Here is an 18,057-nt window from a genome sequence, read left to right as displayed (position 1 = left end):
CTCTACCACTTGAGCCACAGTACCACTTCCAGCTTTTTTCGTTTTGCTTATGTGGTGCTAAGGAATCGAACCCAGGGCCTCATTCATGCAAGGCAAGCGCTCTACCACTGAGCCCCTTCCCAGCCCTTAACATCCTACCTTCTAACTTACCAGACTTTGGTAACTGGATGAATTTTTTTTGGTCAGTCGTGGGGCCTGAATTCGGGGCTTGGGCACTGTCCCTCAGCTCTTCAGCTCAAGGCTAGCACTCTACGACTTGAACCACTGCACCACTTCTGGCTTTTTCTGCTTATGTGGTGCTGAGCAATTGAACCCAGGGCCTCATGCATGCAAGGCAAGTAATCTACCACTGTGCTACCTTCCCAGGTCTGGATTAAATTTTATTACCACAATATAAAAGAACTATTTATGGCCAATTACTTAATTTTGGTTTCATAAACATGGGGTACTTTTCAATGCATCCCATCCTTTGTAGAACAAATTTTAGGGTTCAAGTATAATATCTAAAACTCTGCAAGCACTGACTTTTTTTTTTGGGGGGGGGGTCAGTCTTAGGGCTTGAACTCTGGGCCTGGTTGCTGTCCCTGAGCTCTTCAGCTCAAGGTGAGTGCTCTACCACTTGAGCCACAGGGCCACTTCTGGTTTTCTAGAGGTTAACTGGAGATAAGAGTCTCATGGACTTTGCTGCCTGGGCTGGCTTTGAACCTTGATCCTCAGACCTCAGCCTCCTGAGTAGCTAGGATTACAGGTGTGAGCTCCCTGCATAAGGCCTGACTTGTTTTTATTCTTCTTTATCCGCTGTTAAAATTATTTCTACTTCAAAGTTTGCCTTTTACTTTATAAGCATCCCTTAAAAGTTTGCTCAAATATGGCCTTAGTTCAAATTTTACTTTGTAGAAAGAATTAGCCTACTCTAGTTAAAATTAGCCTAAAAAATCACCTCTATATTGATGACTTCATAGTCATATTTAAATGAGACACCGTTTCCTCAAAGCCATTTTTCCCCTTTAAGTTTCCTATGCAGGCCATAGATCCTCAGGCAGAAATCAGTTGTAACTAGTTCTCTTTCCTCCATATTCTACCCACCATTTTTCTGTCTACCTGTTTTTAAAATTGCCCTGAAGTATCTTGGCATTTTCTCAGGCTGTTTTTTCTTAATAGTTACGTATAGTCTTATATCAGTTAGACATTGTCTTACATCAATACTCCTAGCCAATAAAGAGGCTGAGATCTTATGAAGGAGGTTCGAAGCCACTCCAGGAAGGAAAGTCCATGAGACTATTACCTCTAATTAATTGCCAAAAAAGCCAGAAAACTAGTCTTGAGCAAAATAGCTCAGGGTCAGTGCCCAGCCCCTATATTCAAGCCCAAGTACACAAAAGGGCCATTCAACTCCTTGTATCTGGTAATTACTTTGAAGAAATAGATTCTAGTTTTGAAAATGAAAGTTTTAGTTTGTGAAGTAGCCGTAGGCAAGCAAAGAGCTAAGAGAAAATTACCATCACTAATTATGAAGAAGAAAAAGATGTAGGAAGAGATGCATTATGATCACATATAACATCTGTTAAGTTTTTAAGATATTTGAGAATTACTGGTGCAATATATCTAAGATATATAAATGGGGGCTGGGAATGTGGCTCAGTGGTAGAGCGCTTGCCTTGTATGCCTGAGGCCCTGGGTTCGATTCCTCAGCACCATATAAGCAAAAAGAAAAAAAAAAGCCAGAAGTGGCACTGTGGCTCAAGTGGTAGAGCGCTAGCCTTGAGCTGAAGAGCTGAGGGACAGTGCCCAGGCCCAGAGTTCAGGCCCCACGACTGGACCCCCCCCCAAAAAAAAAAGATATATAAATGGCTTTTAATAAATATTTATTGATTTATAATCTAAGTAAAAATAGGAAAATATAGGTTACTTTTGAAATAAAAAGGCATATGTAGATGAGTCTTTTAATAAAAATAATTAGAATACATTTATACAAGTTCACACATTAGAGGACACTGCTAAAATTTTGCTCTATGGACTATCACCCTAAAATTGTCTTTTAAAAAAATAAGTTACTGGGAAGAATTAGATGAAGACTGTGAAACAGATTCTCCCATTACTATGCTGCTTCTTTCATTTAGAGTTTTGACAACATTTGTAGCTGGAGACTGAAGTACTTTACGAGAAAGTCTCATTCTTCCATCTGCTGGATCACGCCCAAAGTATTTCACCTGTGTTAATGAAACAGTTTAAAGTTATGACACACTGTCATCCAAATGAAAAGACATTCAGATTTGCAAGGTACAAATAAGGCACAGATTAAAGTTTCTTTTTGTTCACTGAGTGATACAGGGAGTCATTGATTCATTAAATATTAGGCTAAGTAGTTATTACCAAAAAAAAAAAAGGCACCAGGTATTTAGTTATCCTACTATAATCTTCTTAAAATCATTTGTGCCTTTTATTCTCTTCAGTTCCCTAAACTGAAAGACCAAAGTCATGTTGAATAATTCTGGACAAGGACTTTCTCAACATAATTGTGATATAAACTACAATTTTCACTAATGCTCAAGGGATCATCACACTACAATAGAATTCATTTGGCTTCACTATGGAAAATAGATGTCAGAGAAAAATGTGGCATATTTAAAGTCTTTCCTGGTTAAAAAAAAAAAACAAAACCTACACAGAGTTAGTTTAGTTCTCATTGCCTGGAGCCTACCTGAACAATGACACTACAGACTAGAATAACTAGGTGCCTCAGTTACACAGGTCATAAGTATTAAGTATAACTGGAATGGAATGGCAGCCAAGAAACCTAAGATTAGCAATGAGTTCTTTCATTTACCATAAAGGACTATAAAAGGGCCAAAGGTCAATTTGTTATCACAATCTTGCACCAGAAATTTGCTCTTATCAAGCTGGCTCTTATCCAGTTTAAACACTTTTATGGTCATATAATGGAGAAACAAAGTCTTAACATGATGACAAAGATGACAACAATGCTTGTGACTAAGTTATCAGTTTGTGTCTCTGCCCAGCTAATATACTCATGTATATGTATTTTTTTTCTTTTTTTTTTTCCAGTCATGGGACTTGAACTCTGGGTGTGGGCACTGGTCCCTCAGCTCTCCAGCTCAAGGCTAGCACTCTACCACTTGAGCCACAGGGCCACTTCCAGTTTTCTGATAGTTTATGGGAGGTAAGAGTCTCATGGACTTTACTGCCTGGGCTGGCTTTGAACCACAATCCTCAGATCTCAGCCCCCTGAGTAGCTAGGATTATAGGCGTGACCCACCAGCACCCGGCTTCTTCTTTTTGTGGGTCATGGGGCTTGAACTCTGGGCCTGGGCATTGTCCCTGATCTCTTCAGCTTAAGGAGAACATTCTTCCACTTTTGAGCCACAGCACCACTGCCAGTTTAATTGGAGATAAAAGTCTCAGGGACTTTGCTGCCTGTGCTACCTTTGAACCATGATCCTCAGATCTCAGCCACCTGAGTAGTTAGGATTACAGGCGTGAGCCACTAGTACCCAGATCATATATTTTTTTAAGTTTTAAAAATGAATATTGTTTTAGATAAACTGTAAATCCCTGAATTACTAATAACTGTTTAGTTAACCCCAAGGATCAAGAAGCAGCATATAAATAAAGCACATCACTATCATTCTATTCTTTCAACTTTTGGAAAATAATATTGAAGTTATATTTTAAGGGCTAAAAGGTCATAGTTACCTGAATTTCTTGGCCAACTTCCAATCCTAGGGCAGTAGGGTGTTTAATCTGAAAGAAAATATACTAATCTATTAGTTGTGCATAATTATCTAATAACCATGGAAGTAAACATTATTTTTCCAAGTGGGTAACAGCTATACTTATTTTCTATTAATTACGAGGACTCAAAAGACAAACAATAAGGTAAAAAAAAAAATCATTGAAAACCTGCTACTTGTAGATAACTATTGTCAGTGAGTATGTGTAGTGTATAAATGTTGCATTTACAAAAATGGGCCATTTCTCTTACCCACATTAGGAATTTCCATCTTCAAGTTACATATATTTGTGCTTTAAAAAATTGCTGGCTTTCAAAACAGCTGAGGTTGGTGTAGATTAGTGGTAGAACATGTGCTTAGCATAAAGGCCCTGAGTTCAACCTTCAGCATTAAAGAAAAAAGTAAATAAAACAGAAAATCCCAATCCATGTTCATGTTCTCTGCTCACTTTTCTATCGATACTCATTTTTCTTATCTCTGTCAAAAAGCTCACTCTCCCTAAATTTTTACTTGTCTTTTATCATTATTGTGATTTTTGCCACATAATAATAATAAAAAAATGAGACTGACTCATGCCTGTAATTCTAGCTACTCAGGAAGGAGAGGTATGGAGAATTGCAGTTGGAGGACAACTTAGATAAAAAGTGCAGGAGACCCCTTTCTCTCCCCACCCCTAATCAATAAAAGCTGGCATAATGGCCTGTAACTGTAATCTCACCTATATGGGATGTGTAAATAGGAGAACTATATCTCAGATTGGCTTGGGAAAAATGTGAGGCCCTATATGAAAAATAACCAAAAAGGATTGGGAATACAACTGAATTGGCACAGCACCTGCTTAACAAATGTAAAGCCATGAGTTTAAACCTCAGTATTGAGGAAAAAACAAAAACAAAATCCTGAAGTCAAATTTTATCTGTTATTATTTTTTTGAATTGAATGTTAAACTAAGAAAAATCCCCAAATAAGATGATACAATATGCATATTTTTTTCCTAGTAACTCACATTTAAGATTTCCTTTTTTCTACCATCTTTTTCTTTCTTTCTTTTTTTTTTGGGGGGGGGGGGGGTCCAGTTGCGGGGCCTGAACTCTGGGCCTGGGCGATGTCCCTCAGCTCTTCAGCTCAAGGCTAGTGCTCTACCACTTGAACCACAGCGCCACTTCCGGCTTTTTTCTTTTTGCTTATGTGGTGCTGAGGAATCGAACCCAGGGCCTCATGCATGCAAGGCAAGTGCCTACCACTGAGCTACCTTCCCAGCCCCTCTTTTTCTTTTTTGTAGGTCATGGGGCATGAACTCTGAGCCTGGGTGCTGTCCCTGAGCTCTTCAGTTCAAGGCTAACACTCAACCTCTTGAGCCACAGTGCCACACTTCTCTTTCCTGGTGGTTAATTGGAGATAAGAGTCTCGTGGACTTTTCTTGCCCATGCTGGCTCTGAACCATAATCCTCAGATCTCAATCTCCTAAGTAGCTAGGATTACAGGCGTGAGCCACTGGCACCAGGCTAAATTTCCTGCCATCTTTTAAAACACTTAAGTCTAATAAATATAGGACTTTGGTATAAAAATGAAAAGTATTTCTGGGCTTGGTGGCTCACATCTGTAATCCTAGCTACTCAGGAGGCTGAGATCTGAGGATCATGATTCATAGCCAGCTGAGGCAAGAAAGCTTGGAGACTTTTTATCTCCAGTTAACTATCAAATAGAAGTAGAGCTGTGGTTCAAGTGGCAGAGTACTAGCCTTGAGCAAAAAAGTTCAGTGGCAGCTCCCAAGTCCAGGGTTCAAGCTCTAGAAAAGAAAATAACAAGCATGGTGGAACATACCTATGCTTATAATTTTAGCACTTAAGAAAAGGCTGAGGGGCTGGGAAGGTGGCTTAGTGGTAGAGTGCTTGCCTTGCATGCATGAGTCTCTGGGTTTGATTCCTCAGCAACACATAGGCAGAAAAAGCCGGAAGTGGCGCTGTGGCTCAAGTGGTAGAGTGCTAGCCTTGAGCTGAAGAGCTAAGGGACAGCACCCAGGCCCACAGTTCAGGCCCACAACCGACAAAAAAAAGAAAAGAAAAGAAAAAAGAAAAGGCTGAGGCAGGAGGATTAGTGTTTGAGTTTGACCTGGGCTACTTATCAAACTGGAGATTCTACTTTATGATAGCCAGTGATTTGTTGAATAATTTTTGTACACAGTTTTACCCTCTGACCCTCATAATTTTCTTGGGTAGTCTCATATGTGTGTACATGTACATATAAATATGTGTATATATACATGTCTATACATCTATCTATCTATCTATCTATCTATCTATCTATCTATCTATCTATCTATCTATCTATCTATCTATCTATCTATCTATCTATCTATGTATCTATCTATCACTGTTGTATCACTAGGACTTTGTACATTGCTAGATACCTAGCAGGAAAGTAATGTGTGCTTGTTGGTGAATGAATCCTGTAATTCCCAAAGTATAACCCTACCCATCTGCTTTTGAGGTCCCTCACACAGTCCTCACACTGAGTTTTTAAACTAATCTCCAATAGAATGAATAAATTAATGTGTTTAATTGTGAAATTAAATAAATAAATATGTGTGTGTGTGTGTGTGTGTTTGTGTGTATGTATTTTTCCCCCCTTTGGTTGGTTATGGGGTTTGAACTCAGTGCCTGGGTGATATCCCTGAGCTTCTTTGTGCTCAAGGCTAGTACTCTACCACTTGAACCACACTGCTGCCTCTGGTTTTTGAGTGGTTAACTGGAGATAAGAGTCTCACCAGGATGTTTTTGCTGGAGCTGGCTTCGAACCATGATCCTCAGATCTCAGTCTCCTGAGTAGCTAGGATTACAGGTCTGAGTCACTAGCACTCAGCTGTGTAGTCATATTTTTAAGTCTTTCAGATATGGACTATAATAAAGATTAAATGTATAAATGTTCCAAGTATTACCTCAGGATAGGCTGGTCAATAGAAAACTGGGAAAATGTGGCTATCAGTAGATGTAGTAACTACTCTGTGGTAGCTCCAGACATGGTTCTACCTCAAAATACTTAGGAAGACACGTGTTGGTGGGTCACACCTGTAATTGTAGCTAATGAGGAGGCTGAGAATCTGGAGGATTTCAGATTGAAGTCATGTAGAAAAGTCAAGACTCCACCTCCAAAATAGCCAGTACAAAAGCAAGGCTGGAGCAGAGGCATGGCAGTAGTGATATGCTAGCTGTGGAAGCATAGCTGACAAGTGCAGGACCCTCAAACTCTGGTATAGGGTATGGGGAATAAACCTTCCCCTAAAACAAAATAAGAAATCAGAAGGAGAAACATAACTCTGATAAACAGTGTAAATCCTTTTCATAACAGTATCTGCCATTTTGTTTTCAGAACTTTAGTTATAGTAAAACACAATCTCATCAATTTAAGCAATTTCAATGTAGTTATTTTAGCACATAAAAAAATAAAATCTTTCATTTTACCTTTCGCTGATCAAGTTGTGAGTTATGAAGCAGTACTGCAGTCATATTTGGATAGAGCTTTACCATTACTCCAATGTCTCTACAAAAAAGGGAAATAGACCTGTTTAATGCAAGTAATACCCCCACAAACTCACTTTATTATATATTTTTACAATTACAAAAGTTAAGATTACTTAAAATATACTTTTTTATATTACAGTGTTAGGGAATGAACCCAGAGCCTCACGCATACTATGTAAGTATTCTACCACTAAACCATATTCCAAGCCCAGATTCTTTTGTTTATCCTAGATTCTTTTCAACTAAAATTACAAAGTACTATTTAAGTACTTGTGAATCAAAAGATGAAGAAAAGAAAAACTTTTAGAATATACATTTACTTGCATTTTCTTTTATAATTTCCAAAATTCTTGAAATGTCATTAAGTATTTCTGATAGTTTTTTTTTTTTTTCTTTTTTCCAGTCCTGGGGCTTGAACTCAGAGCCTGGGCAGTGTCCTGAGCTTCTTCTTTGCTATACTCTACCTCTTAAGTTACAGCGCCATGTCTGGCTTTTTCTGTTTATGTGGTACTGAGGATTCGAACCTGGGGCTTCATACATGCAAGGCAAGCACTCTACCACTTAGCCACATTCCCAGCCCCTTCTGATAGTTTTTTTTTTTTTTTTTTTTTTTGGTCGGTAGAGTGGGGCTTGAACTCTGGGCCTGGGCACTGTCCCTCAGCTCTTCAGCTCAAGGCAAGCGCTCTACCACTTGAGCTACAGTGCTACTTCCGGTTTTCTGGTGTTTTATTGGAGATAGGAGTCTCACGGTCTCTCCTGCCCGGGCTGGCTTTGAACCTCGATCCTCAGATCTCAGCCTCCTGAGTAGCTAGGATTACAGGCGTGAGCCACCAGGGCCCAGCTCTGGTAGTTTTTTTAAAATATGATTATGTGATCATTTTAACACATAAAATCTGCTTTGAGGTTGAAAGTCTGATAAACATAAAATATCTACAAAAGAAGACAAGAGCTATAGCAATTAAGAAAGAATTACTTTGTCTATTTTGGGCCTGCTTATTTATTTATTATTTTTTAGAAAATTAGTATAGTAGAAAATTTGGTTAAATAAAACAATTCTGTTAGAAGAATGTATTACAATTACAACCACAGAATTGTATTATCAAAAGTCTATAAACTGGCATACAAAAAATAAAATAGGTTGCAGTTAAAACAATAATGATTATATGGCAAACTGACTTCTAAATGCCTTATGATGTGAAGTTAACCTGGACTTATAATAAAAACCATAATTACTATTACCTGATTTCAGTTATTGTGGCTGTATAAACTGCTCCAAATTCTAATTTCTGCTCTTGCTGTAAATGCAAAATAAGACATAAAGTTCATAACAAAAACAGAAAAAACAATAGAAAAAGCAGTTAGAATAAGATCTTTACTTACATCATCTTTGCACAGTTCAGTAATGAAGTCTCTTGCTTCATGCATGGCATTAGGTGTTGGTGCAAATATAGAATATGTTTCTTCATCCACCTGACTAATAGTTACACCTTTTAAAAAGATAGTTTAACCCCCCCCCCAAAACAGAAAAAAATCATTTAATTTCACAGTTAAGTACATATATTTGTTAATTCTATTGTAGATTAGTCTAAAAATTCAGTGTGACGACTGTGTGAAGGACCTCAAAAGCAGATGGGTAGGGATATACTTTATTTAATCACCACTTTGGGAATTATGGAATTCATTCACCAACAAGCACACATTACTTTCCTGCTAGGTATCTGGCAATGTACAAAGTCCTAGTGATACAATAATGAAACAATGTCTGAGCATACCAGGGCTAATTTTTGAGATTCTAGTTTGGCTGCCTTAAGACTAGAAATTATACTACAACTTTTCTCACCTTGTTTTTTCCTCTTACCCTTTAGAGGGAATGGATGAATGAGGGACAAAAATCATGCCAGTTTCTTATTCTGAATAACCTGCTAAAACGACTCTGGCTGTTAGGTACTAGCTAACCTAAACATTGTTTCCACAAGAAGTAAATTGAAACCAACTACTTCTACATATACTCTTTAAAAAAGTTAAATGTAAAAAACTTGATGAATTCTTGGTCATTATTTTTTCTTGAGACAATGACTTGTTCTGTATTTGAGGCTGGCCTTAAATTTGTAATCTCCTGACTCAGCCTTCCAAGTAATGGGATTATAGGCATTATAGGATGGTCATTTGCTTATTTAAAAAGACATAGAGAAAAACTCACAGTAACCCCCCCCCCACACACACACAGAAATGTCATCTATTCCATACCATCTTTCCTTTATGAAGACATCTTATACTCTATACCTACACACACACACACACACACACACACACACACACACACACACACACACACACACACACACACACACACACAGAAATGTCATCTATTTCATACCATCCTTCCCTCCTTTATGAAGACATCTTATACTCTATACCTACCCTCCCTCCCTCCTATCTACCAGGTGAGCAATACCCTTAGTCATTTTTCTAGGTAGTTGGGGTCTTGTGTTTTTACCCAGACATGTCTCATGCTAGGATCCTCCTATTGCAGCATCTTATGTAGCTAGAATCACAGGCTCCTACCTCTATGCCCAGCTTTTTATTGGTTAAGATGGGGCCTGGTGCCTTCTTTCTTAGGCTGGCCTAGAACCAAGATATTCCTGATCTCCACTTCCGGGAAAGCTGGGATTACAGCTGTAAAGTACTATACTTGATATCTTTTGGTCTTTATCTTATTTCTTAAATATGTGTTTTCAGAGCAATACAGTAGTGATCAAATAGCAAACTTACACAGTACATTCAATAAGACCTCCAAACATCATACGACTTTACCTGTTTGAGCCTGAAGTTTCTTTAAGTGATATCCACCTGGTCCTACAAATTTGGCTCGTTTTGATAATGGAACTTGAACAGTTTCTGAAATGCAGTATGAACAAATATATAACCAAGTATGTATGAATGTAAGACCTATTTAAAAATATTTTATGCTATGAGATAGAAAAAGTTTGTTAAGTGATTAAAAAGTACTGAAAAAAAATCAAAATATGCTCCTGAATTTAAAGTGTTTTTCTTTATGTTTTTTATATTACTGGGGCTTAAATTCAAAGCCTTAGGCTCTCACTAGGTTTATCTGGTCAAGGCTGATGCTCTGCCACTTGAACCACGCCTTATATCTGGCTTTTTGCAGGTTATTTAGATATAAGAGTCTCTCAGACTTGTCTGCCTAGGCTGGCTTCAAACTGTGATCCTCAGATCTCTGTTTCTTGAAGAGCAAGAATTATAGGCATGTGACATCAAAGTCTGGCTAACTCCCCCCAGATTTGATACATGTATACATAGTATAATATTTAAATCAGTGTAAATATATTTATCTTCTGAAACATTTATCATTTCCATATACCAACAACATTGAAAAATCTTTTTTTTTTTTTTGTCAGTGGTGGAGCTTGAACTCTGGGCTTGGGCGCTATCCCTCAGCTCTTCAGCTCAAAGTGAGCACTCCAACACTTGAGCCATAGCGCCACTTCTGGTTTTGTAGTGGTTTATTGGAGATAAGAGTCTCATGGACTTTCCTGCTCAGACTGGCTTTGAACTGTGATCCACAGATCTCAGCCTCCTGAGTAGCTAGGATTATAGCTGTGAGCCACTGGCATCCGGCTAACATTGAAAATCTTTTAAAGGTACTTAAATATTTCTATTTCATGTATGGGAAAAAATTGAAGTAGTAGTATACTTTCATGTATTTATATTTACTTTTATCATGAAATCAGTAATAATTTTAATGTTTTACCTACAACAGGTCCATTTTCTTTTCTAGATGTTCGAGGTTTTGAAATAGTTTTGTTCATTATCTGTAATATCTCCTTCTTTGCCACTAGATGAGATAAAAATACAGTGCAAGTTATAACTGCACATGAAAAATGTGATTTGGAGTAACTGTACTCTTGTTTCTCTGGAGTAAAATCCAAACTTTTTAGGCTTAATGATCAAAGTTTCCCATATCCTAATTATCTTGAAATACATTCATATTCCCTCTTCTACAAATTATACCTTAGAAAGTTGCTTTATTTGTAAAAATTCAAATCTTTGGTTTTCCATTTGAGTAGTCCTGTGTCCAATAGTGAATACTTCTTGACCCAAATTAAGTTATATGAACTTCTCTGTTAACCAACTATTTTTTGTTTTGGGGTTTTTTAATTGGCCAATCTTGGAATTTGAACTCAGGGTCTTGGTGCTGTCACTGAGCTTCTTTTGCTTAAAGCTAGTATGTAACCACTTGAGCCAGAGCTCAACTTCTGGCTTTTTTGGTGTTTTATTGGAGATAAAGAGTCTCAGTGACTTTGCTGCCTGGGCTGGCTTCGACCCACGATTCTCAGATCTCAGCTTCCTTATTAGCTAGGATTACAGGTGTGAACCACCAATGCTGAAATTCTACTTTATAAAACATTATTTTATAATAAGCCTAACGGGAATTATAGACATTCCTAACAAAGAGACAGAAATGAGAGGAAAAACTGGCTTACTTGATGCTTGCTGAATGGCTTCCATTACAATTTTTATTGGTATTCCAGGTAATTTAATATCAGCCTAATATAGAAGAGCAATAAATAAATCACCATTGAGTTACGACATAAATATTGCTATAATGAAACAAAATGAACTTTAAAAATACCTGTAATGCAGTTATTCCCTTATTTGTACCAGCTATTTTGAAATCCATGTCACCATTGTAATCTTCAATTCCCTTCAGCAATATAAGAAATAATAATAAAGTTTTAAACAAAACAAAATTCATCCATAGTCACTGTAGAAGAATTCTAAAACATAACTTTAGATTAAACCATGTCCTCTAAAAACAAATACAAAGAAATGTCTCAGAAGTGGTGCTATGGCTCAAGTGATAGAGCCACTAGCTTTGAGTGAAAGAGAGCTCAGGGACAGTGCCCAGGCCCAGAGTTCAAGGCCCACAACGAACCATTAAAAAAAAAAAAAAAAAGGGCTAGGAAGGTGGCTCAGTGGTAGAGCGCTTGCCTTGCATGCTTGAGGCCCTGGGTTCGATTCCTCAGCACCACATAAGCAAAAAGAAAAAAAAAAAAAAGCTATGGCTCAAGTGGTAGAATGCTAGCCTTGAGCTGAAGAGCTGAGGGACAGTGCCCAGGCCCAGAGTTCAGGCCCCATGACTGGATCCAAAAAACAAAAAAAAATAAAAAATAAAAAAATAAGGTCAGGAACAAAGAAATGTCTCATAAGTTACTATTTCTTCAAAGCCATGTGGATACTTACACTGTAATATGTTTTTAACATATCCTTTAAAATCTGAGGAGCAAAAGGACCGTGGCCTTCTTATTCTTATAGTACTAATATTCTTCTAAGCACATACAACCAAGCAGACTTGTAAAGTATTTATAGTCTTCACTATGAAATACTTGAAACTGGTAATATACTTGCCAGAATATCTGTCAGCAAACGATAATCTTCTATTTCACCATTGTCTGGGTTGCTTTTGGTAACCAATCCTATTGCTACACCTGCAACAGCAGATGAAATTGGAACCCCTATAATTAAAAAAGAAAAAAAATGCTTTGAGATTTATTGTATGTTATCGGTGTGACAGGAATACTTGTCATTCTGTTAGTACTTATTTTTTGGTGGTGGTACTAGGGTTTGAACAGGGTATCACTCTTGTTTGGCAGGGGCTCTACTGCTTAAACCAAGTCTCTAGCTCTTATGCTGTGGTTATTTCTAGCCATACTGGAGTTTGAACTCAGGGCCTCATGCTCCAGACTAGCCTTGAACTGTGATTTCTGTCGCCTAGAGTAGGTATGACTACAGGTCAAGCACTGGCTCTATCCTGGTAATTTTTTGAGATACCTATTTTTTTGCCTGGACTGGTCTGGCTTGTGAACATTCTATTTATACTTACTACCATAACTGGATTGCCAGGTGTATACAAGCATACTCAGCTTTTTCTGTTGAGACGAAGTGTCACAAATTTTTTTTGTCTAGGTTGGTCTGAAACCATAATCTTCCCAATCTCAGCCTCCATGTAGCTGAATGACAGGTGTATACAACTGCACCTAGCTATTATTAGTTGAAATGGGGTCTTGTGAACTTACTGCCCGGTGCCTCAAATTGGTCATTACAAATTCAGCCTCTCAGGTGTAAACTATCAGTGCCCATTCTTGAAATTTCTTCTAACGTAAGGGAAGGTGTTTTCTAAGATTGACAATCATCAAAGCTGAATTTGAAAAGTCTTAACAGGTCCTCTGATTATCACATTTTTTTACTGAGCCTGTAATAATGCCACTTAAAATAATGTTAGCATGTAACCACTGTACTTGGCAATAACATGTCTTTGCTTTTTTTTTTTTTTTTTTTGCAGTTCTGAGGATCAAATGCAGAGCTGTATGCAGTTACTCTAGGCAAGTACCCCAATATATAATTCTTTTACCTGCATCCATTAATGCCAAACTTCCACCACATGCAGATGCCATTGAAGATGATCCTATCAAAAGAAAAATACTTGCTTTATAATAATCTCACTCCATGAATGTTTATAATTTAAGCTTCACCTTTTAGCCTAGTTTCCTTCTGGGGTATCAGCCTATATATCTCTGGTAAGTGATGGTACAGTGTCCCCATGTAATGGATCACCTTCTTTTGGCTCCTACATTCCCCAAGCTGGTTTTTCTCTGTGGCTTATTTATAAGAAATAATGAATCCAAATTGGATCTATTATAACAGATGCAAAAGAGAAATACTAGTTTTACAGCACTTTTTAAGCAACTCATTAGCCAAGAACAGAGATTCAAGATAATATTTGGATCATTAATTTTTTTTTTCCTTTATCAGGCTAGGCTTGGGTCCTGAAAGTAATAAACATAATGTAACACATTAAAAAAGCTGGGATGTAACAGGGAATCTAGTCTTTCTATTAGGGAAGAAATATTTTCCAACCATACCATTTGACTCTAGGACTTCAGAGGTAACTCTTATGGTAAAAGGAAAATCTTTGGGAATAACAGGATACAAAGCTTTCTCAGCAAGAGCACCTAAATGAGAATAGAAAACAATGAACTAAAAATGTACTAAGTCTCCATAAGAACAACATATAAGCTTAAAGAATTGTCCTCACCATGTCCAAGTTCTCTTCTATTTACTCCAGTGACTTTGCCAATTTCATTAGTTGCATAAGGAGGAAACTTAAAAGAAAATAAACACATACATGAATGCATATATATATATAATATACATACACGCACATATACATGACATAGAAGAATGCCTAGGATATTACCAAAATAATAAGTTATAAGACAGTATAGTATAATTTGTTTAGAAACATACATTCATATATATATACAAATACACAGAAATTCACAGACACATAAATAGGGAAAATGTCTGCTGTAAATATAAAATGTATATACCACATTATTAAAAGTAGCTATTTGTAGTATGACAATGAATTAGGGATGAAAAGTTATGCCATAAACTTCCATACTGTTTAATTGCTTACAATATCAAAATATATTTGCAATAACAAAAAAACAGAAACAAACATATTAAAAAAGTACACACTGGCCTGGGGCTGGTGGCTCATGCCTGTAATCCTAGCTACTCAGGAGGATGAGATCTGAGGATTATAGTTTGAAGACAGCCTGGGCAGGAAAGTGTGTAAGATTCTTATCTCCAATAAACTACTAAAAAAGTTGAGAGTAGAGCTGTGGCTCAAGTGGTAGAGCACACGCCTTGAGCAAAAGAGCTCAGGGACATTGCCCAGGCCCTGAGTTCAAGCCCCCTGACCGATAGAAAAAAGAAAAAAAAAAGCCCACAAGAGTGTCCAGGCCCTAAGTTCAAGGCCCAAGACCAGTACCCCCCCCCCCCCAAAAAAAAGTACACACTGAAGAAATACAGATCATTTTGATAAAGGTTTTATTTAGCCAAAGGGTATAAACTGCTTTGTGATAGCTATGTTATCTTAAAAAAAAAAAAAGTACTGATCATTTCGTAAATGGAAGAACTTCCATAAAAATTTGGAATTCAAGTTTAACCAAAAATTTTTTTCACACTGAAGCATGAATCTGATCAAGTTCTTGAATCTAGCAGTCATTGCAGGAAATAGGACAGAGGAATATGCAGAACTGCATATTATTGTGCAATCAGCAATTCCAGACTTAGGGACCTATAGGTCAAATGGTACTGGGGCTTCAACAGATTATCAAGAAAAGAAGAAATGTATAGATCAAGAGACTTAAATGTAAAAAAAATGGATAAACTAAATAATCTTTGAATGTTCATTGGAAATGCAGTATTCAGTCCAAACTGTATTTTCCACAATTTCTCATAACAAAGGATGTGCTTCATTCAGTTTCTAACTTTTTTATAGCATATGAAAACATCCCAAATGAGATATTTATAGAGGATTCACAATCCATGTGGATATTCTATAACATATACTTTTTACATAAAATGTTTTCTGGGGGCTGAGAAGGTGGCTCAGTGGTAGAGCGCTTGCCTTGCATGCCTGAGGCCCTGGGTTCGATTCCTCAGCACCACATAAGTAAAAAGAAAAAAGCCAGAAGTGGCGCTGTGGCTCAAGTGGTAGAGTGCTAGCCTTGAGCTGACGAGCTGAGGGACAGCGCCCAGGCCCAGAGTTCAGGACCCACTACCAGACCCCCCTCCCCCCCCCCCAAAATAAATAAAAATAAAAAAATAAAAATACTAAAAAAAATGTTTTCTGTAGAATACAACAGGTTCAACAAACTGAAGTGTTGGGATTCTGGGCAACCAACAGTATTAATCAAAAATGAAATGACTTGCTACTTCTGCTTGTCCTTTCATGGCATATGATTAAGTAATAAAAGTACCATCTGTTAACTTATGGTCTCTTAGGAAAGTTGTAAGAAAAATCCACCACAAGCTTAATTATATACAATGACTTCAAATAAAGTAACAATGTTAAATACCTCATCTCTTTTACTACTAACCAATTGAGTAAAAAGGAATATTTAAATGAGCTGACAGGAGAATATTATTTGTCTGTTGAGGTTTTTGAAAAGCCCAACTTTTGTTTGCCACATAGGTAAGGTAAACAAGTCTAACTCTTGACTAAAACAACATTTTTGCTATACTTTCTTTATTTTATTTATTTATTTATTCATTGGGTCCGGTCATGGGGCCTGAACTCTGGGCCTGGGCACTGTCCCTCAGCTCTTCACCTCAAGGCTAGCCCTCTACCACTTGAGCCACAGCACCACTTCCGGCTTTTTTCTTTTTGCTTATGTGGGGCTGAGGAATCGAACTCAGGGCCTCGAGCCTGCAAGGCAAGCGCTCTACCACTGAGCCACCTTCCCAGCCCACTTTCTTTATTTTTTATGTATGACTTGGGACAGGAAATAACTGAACAGAAAGTGTCTACTTATCTATCTAAATCTCAACTGTATGCAACCTTAAGTGATATATAATAAAATGTAAAAGAATCTAGCAATAAACTGATAGAAGAACTCAGCTAGTTATATATGGTAGTCACTGTAAAGTACTTTAAATTTTGCTGTATTCTAGGAAATTTTCACAATAAAATGCTGAGAAACATATCATCTTACCTCATAGTGCAGCATGAAATTTTTATCTTTTATTTCACTACAAATGAAAGGTATAATATTAAAAACAGGGATATAAACAAATTTATCATACAGACAATTAAAAACTTAGAACGGGATTTTAAAAAACAATTGGGTACTAATGCCAGTTGGCCTAAAACAAAAAACATGAAATTAGAAAATGAATGAGGTGTTTGTTTTGTTTTGAGACAGGGACTTGCTATGTTGCTTAAGTCTTGAACAACCAGGCTTAAGTAATCCTCTCGCCTCAGATTCCCAAGTAGTTGAGAGATGGTGTTTTTTTTCCCAGGGTTTCTGAATGAATTTTATACAGATTAAGGAAAACAGTCCTGCTTCAAATATAAGATCTTAAATATCCAGTGGACACATTTTTTTTTTTTAATCAGTCAGGGGACTTGCACTCTGGGCCTGGGCTCTGTCCCTCAGCTCTTCAGCTCAAAGCTAGTGTTCTACCACTGAGCCACAGCACCACTTCCTGCTTTCTGTTGGTTAATTGGAGCTAAGAGTCTCACAGATTTTCCTGCCCAGGCTGGTTTTGAACTGTAGTCCTCAGATCTCAGCCTTCCGAGTAGCTAGGATTACAGGCATGAGCCACGGGTGCCTGGCTCAGCAGACATATATTTTTAAGCACTAATAACTACTGAATAAATCCTAATGTTACAACAACAATTAAATCTCATAGTTATGATCTTTCTCTCATGTCAACATATGAAATAAAGATCTGTAACTCATTGATACCATGTGAGTGAGAGCAACCATAAGATCTGAGAGACAAAAATCTCTTAGGGTTTGAAAAGAGAACTGCTATAAAAGTGGAAAAATAAAAAGGGGAAGAAATAAGTAAGAAGAGGTAAGAAAACAGGTGAAAATCTATGAAAAGACAGGCACACAAGCGGGTCACAGTGTTAAGACAGCAATCTATTTGGGTTGAATACAAAAGATACTTCTTTGTGCCGAGAATTTAGAAAAAAGTCCTAGAATTGAACAGAAGCTGCAAATCATAAACTGCAGCTTTGGAAAAAGAAACTTAAAGGGCAAATTACTTCCCAAGACTAAAGGAATCATGGATCTGTGAGTCTGAGAGGAATACAAAGACCTCTGGTGCAATACCTGATTTTTTTCAAGAAAAGAACATCAAAGATCAAGTCCAGTGTTCTTTTGTTTTATGACTGTAGGGAT

The 18,057-nt window shown here is 37.3% G+C and overlaps 1 protein-coding gene across 1 annotated transcript in view; it reads right to left on the bottom strand.

The window, feature by feature from the left end:
- Positions 1-1,929: 1,929 nt before the first annotated feature.
- Pnpt1 (polyribonucleotide nucleotidyltransferase 1) overlaps positions 1,930-18,057 on the bottom strand; it is a 36,693-nt gene continuing 20,565 nt past the window's right edge. Inside the window, exons 15-28 of the mRNA XM_042691188.1 lie at positions 16,861-16,897; positions 14,391-14,457; positions 14,218-14,307; positions 13,707-13,760; positions 12,704-12,810; positions 11,928-11,999; positions 11,779-11,842; positions 11,046-11,129; positions 10,088-10,171; positions 8,654-8,760; positions 8,513-8,568; positions 7,214-7,292; positions 3,715-3,762; positions 1,930-2,210 (exon numbers count right to left, since the gene is read on the bottom strand). Coding sequence (XP_042547122.1) covers positions 2,052-2,210; positions 3,715-3,762; positions 7,214-7,292; positions 8,513-8,568; positions 8,654-8,760; positions 10,088-10,171; positions 11,046-11,129; positions 11,779-11,842; positions 11,928-11,999; positions 12,704-12,810; positions 13,707-13,760; positions 14,218-14,307; positions 14,391-14,457; positions 16,861-16,897 — 1,108 coding nt within the window. The 3' untranslated portion in view covers positions 1,930-2,051. The remainder of the gene's footprint in view (positions 2,211-3,714; positions 3,763-7,213; positions 7,293-8,512; positions 8,569-8,653; positions 8,761-10,087; positions 10,172-11,045; positions 11,130-11,778; positions 11,843-11,927; positions 12,000-12,703; positions 12,811-13,706; positions 13,761-14,217; positions 14,308-14,390; positions 14,458-16,860; positions 16,898-18,057) is intronic.

Source organism: Dipodomys spectabilis, unplaced genomic scaffold, assembly GCF_019054845.1.
Source record: "Dipodomys spectabilis isolate Male_0828 unplaced genomic scaffold, ASM1905484v1 ptg000141l, whole genome shotgun sequence".
NCBI classification, from domain to species: Eukaryota; Metazoa; Chordata; class Mammalia; order Rodentia; family Heteromyidae; genus Dipodomys; species Dipodomys spectabilis.
The sequence above is the reverse complement of the archived record's forward strand: the minus strand, read 5'-3'. Positions and strand labels throughout refer to the sequence as shown.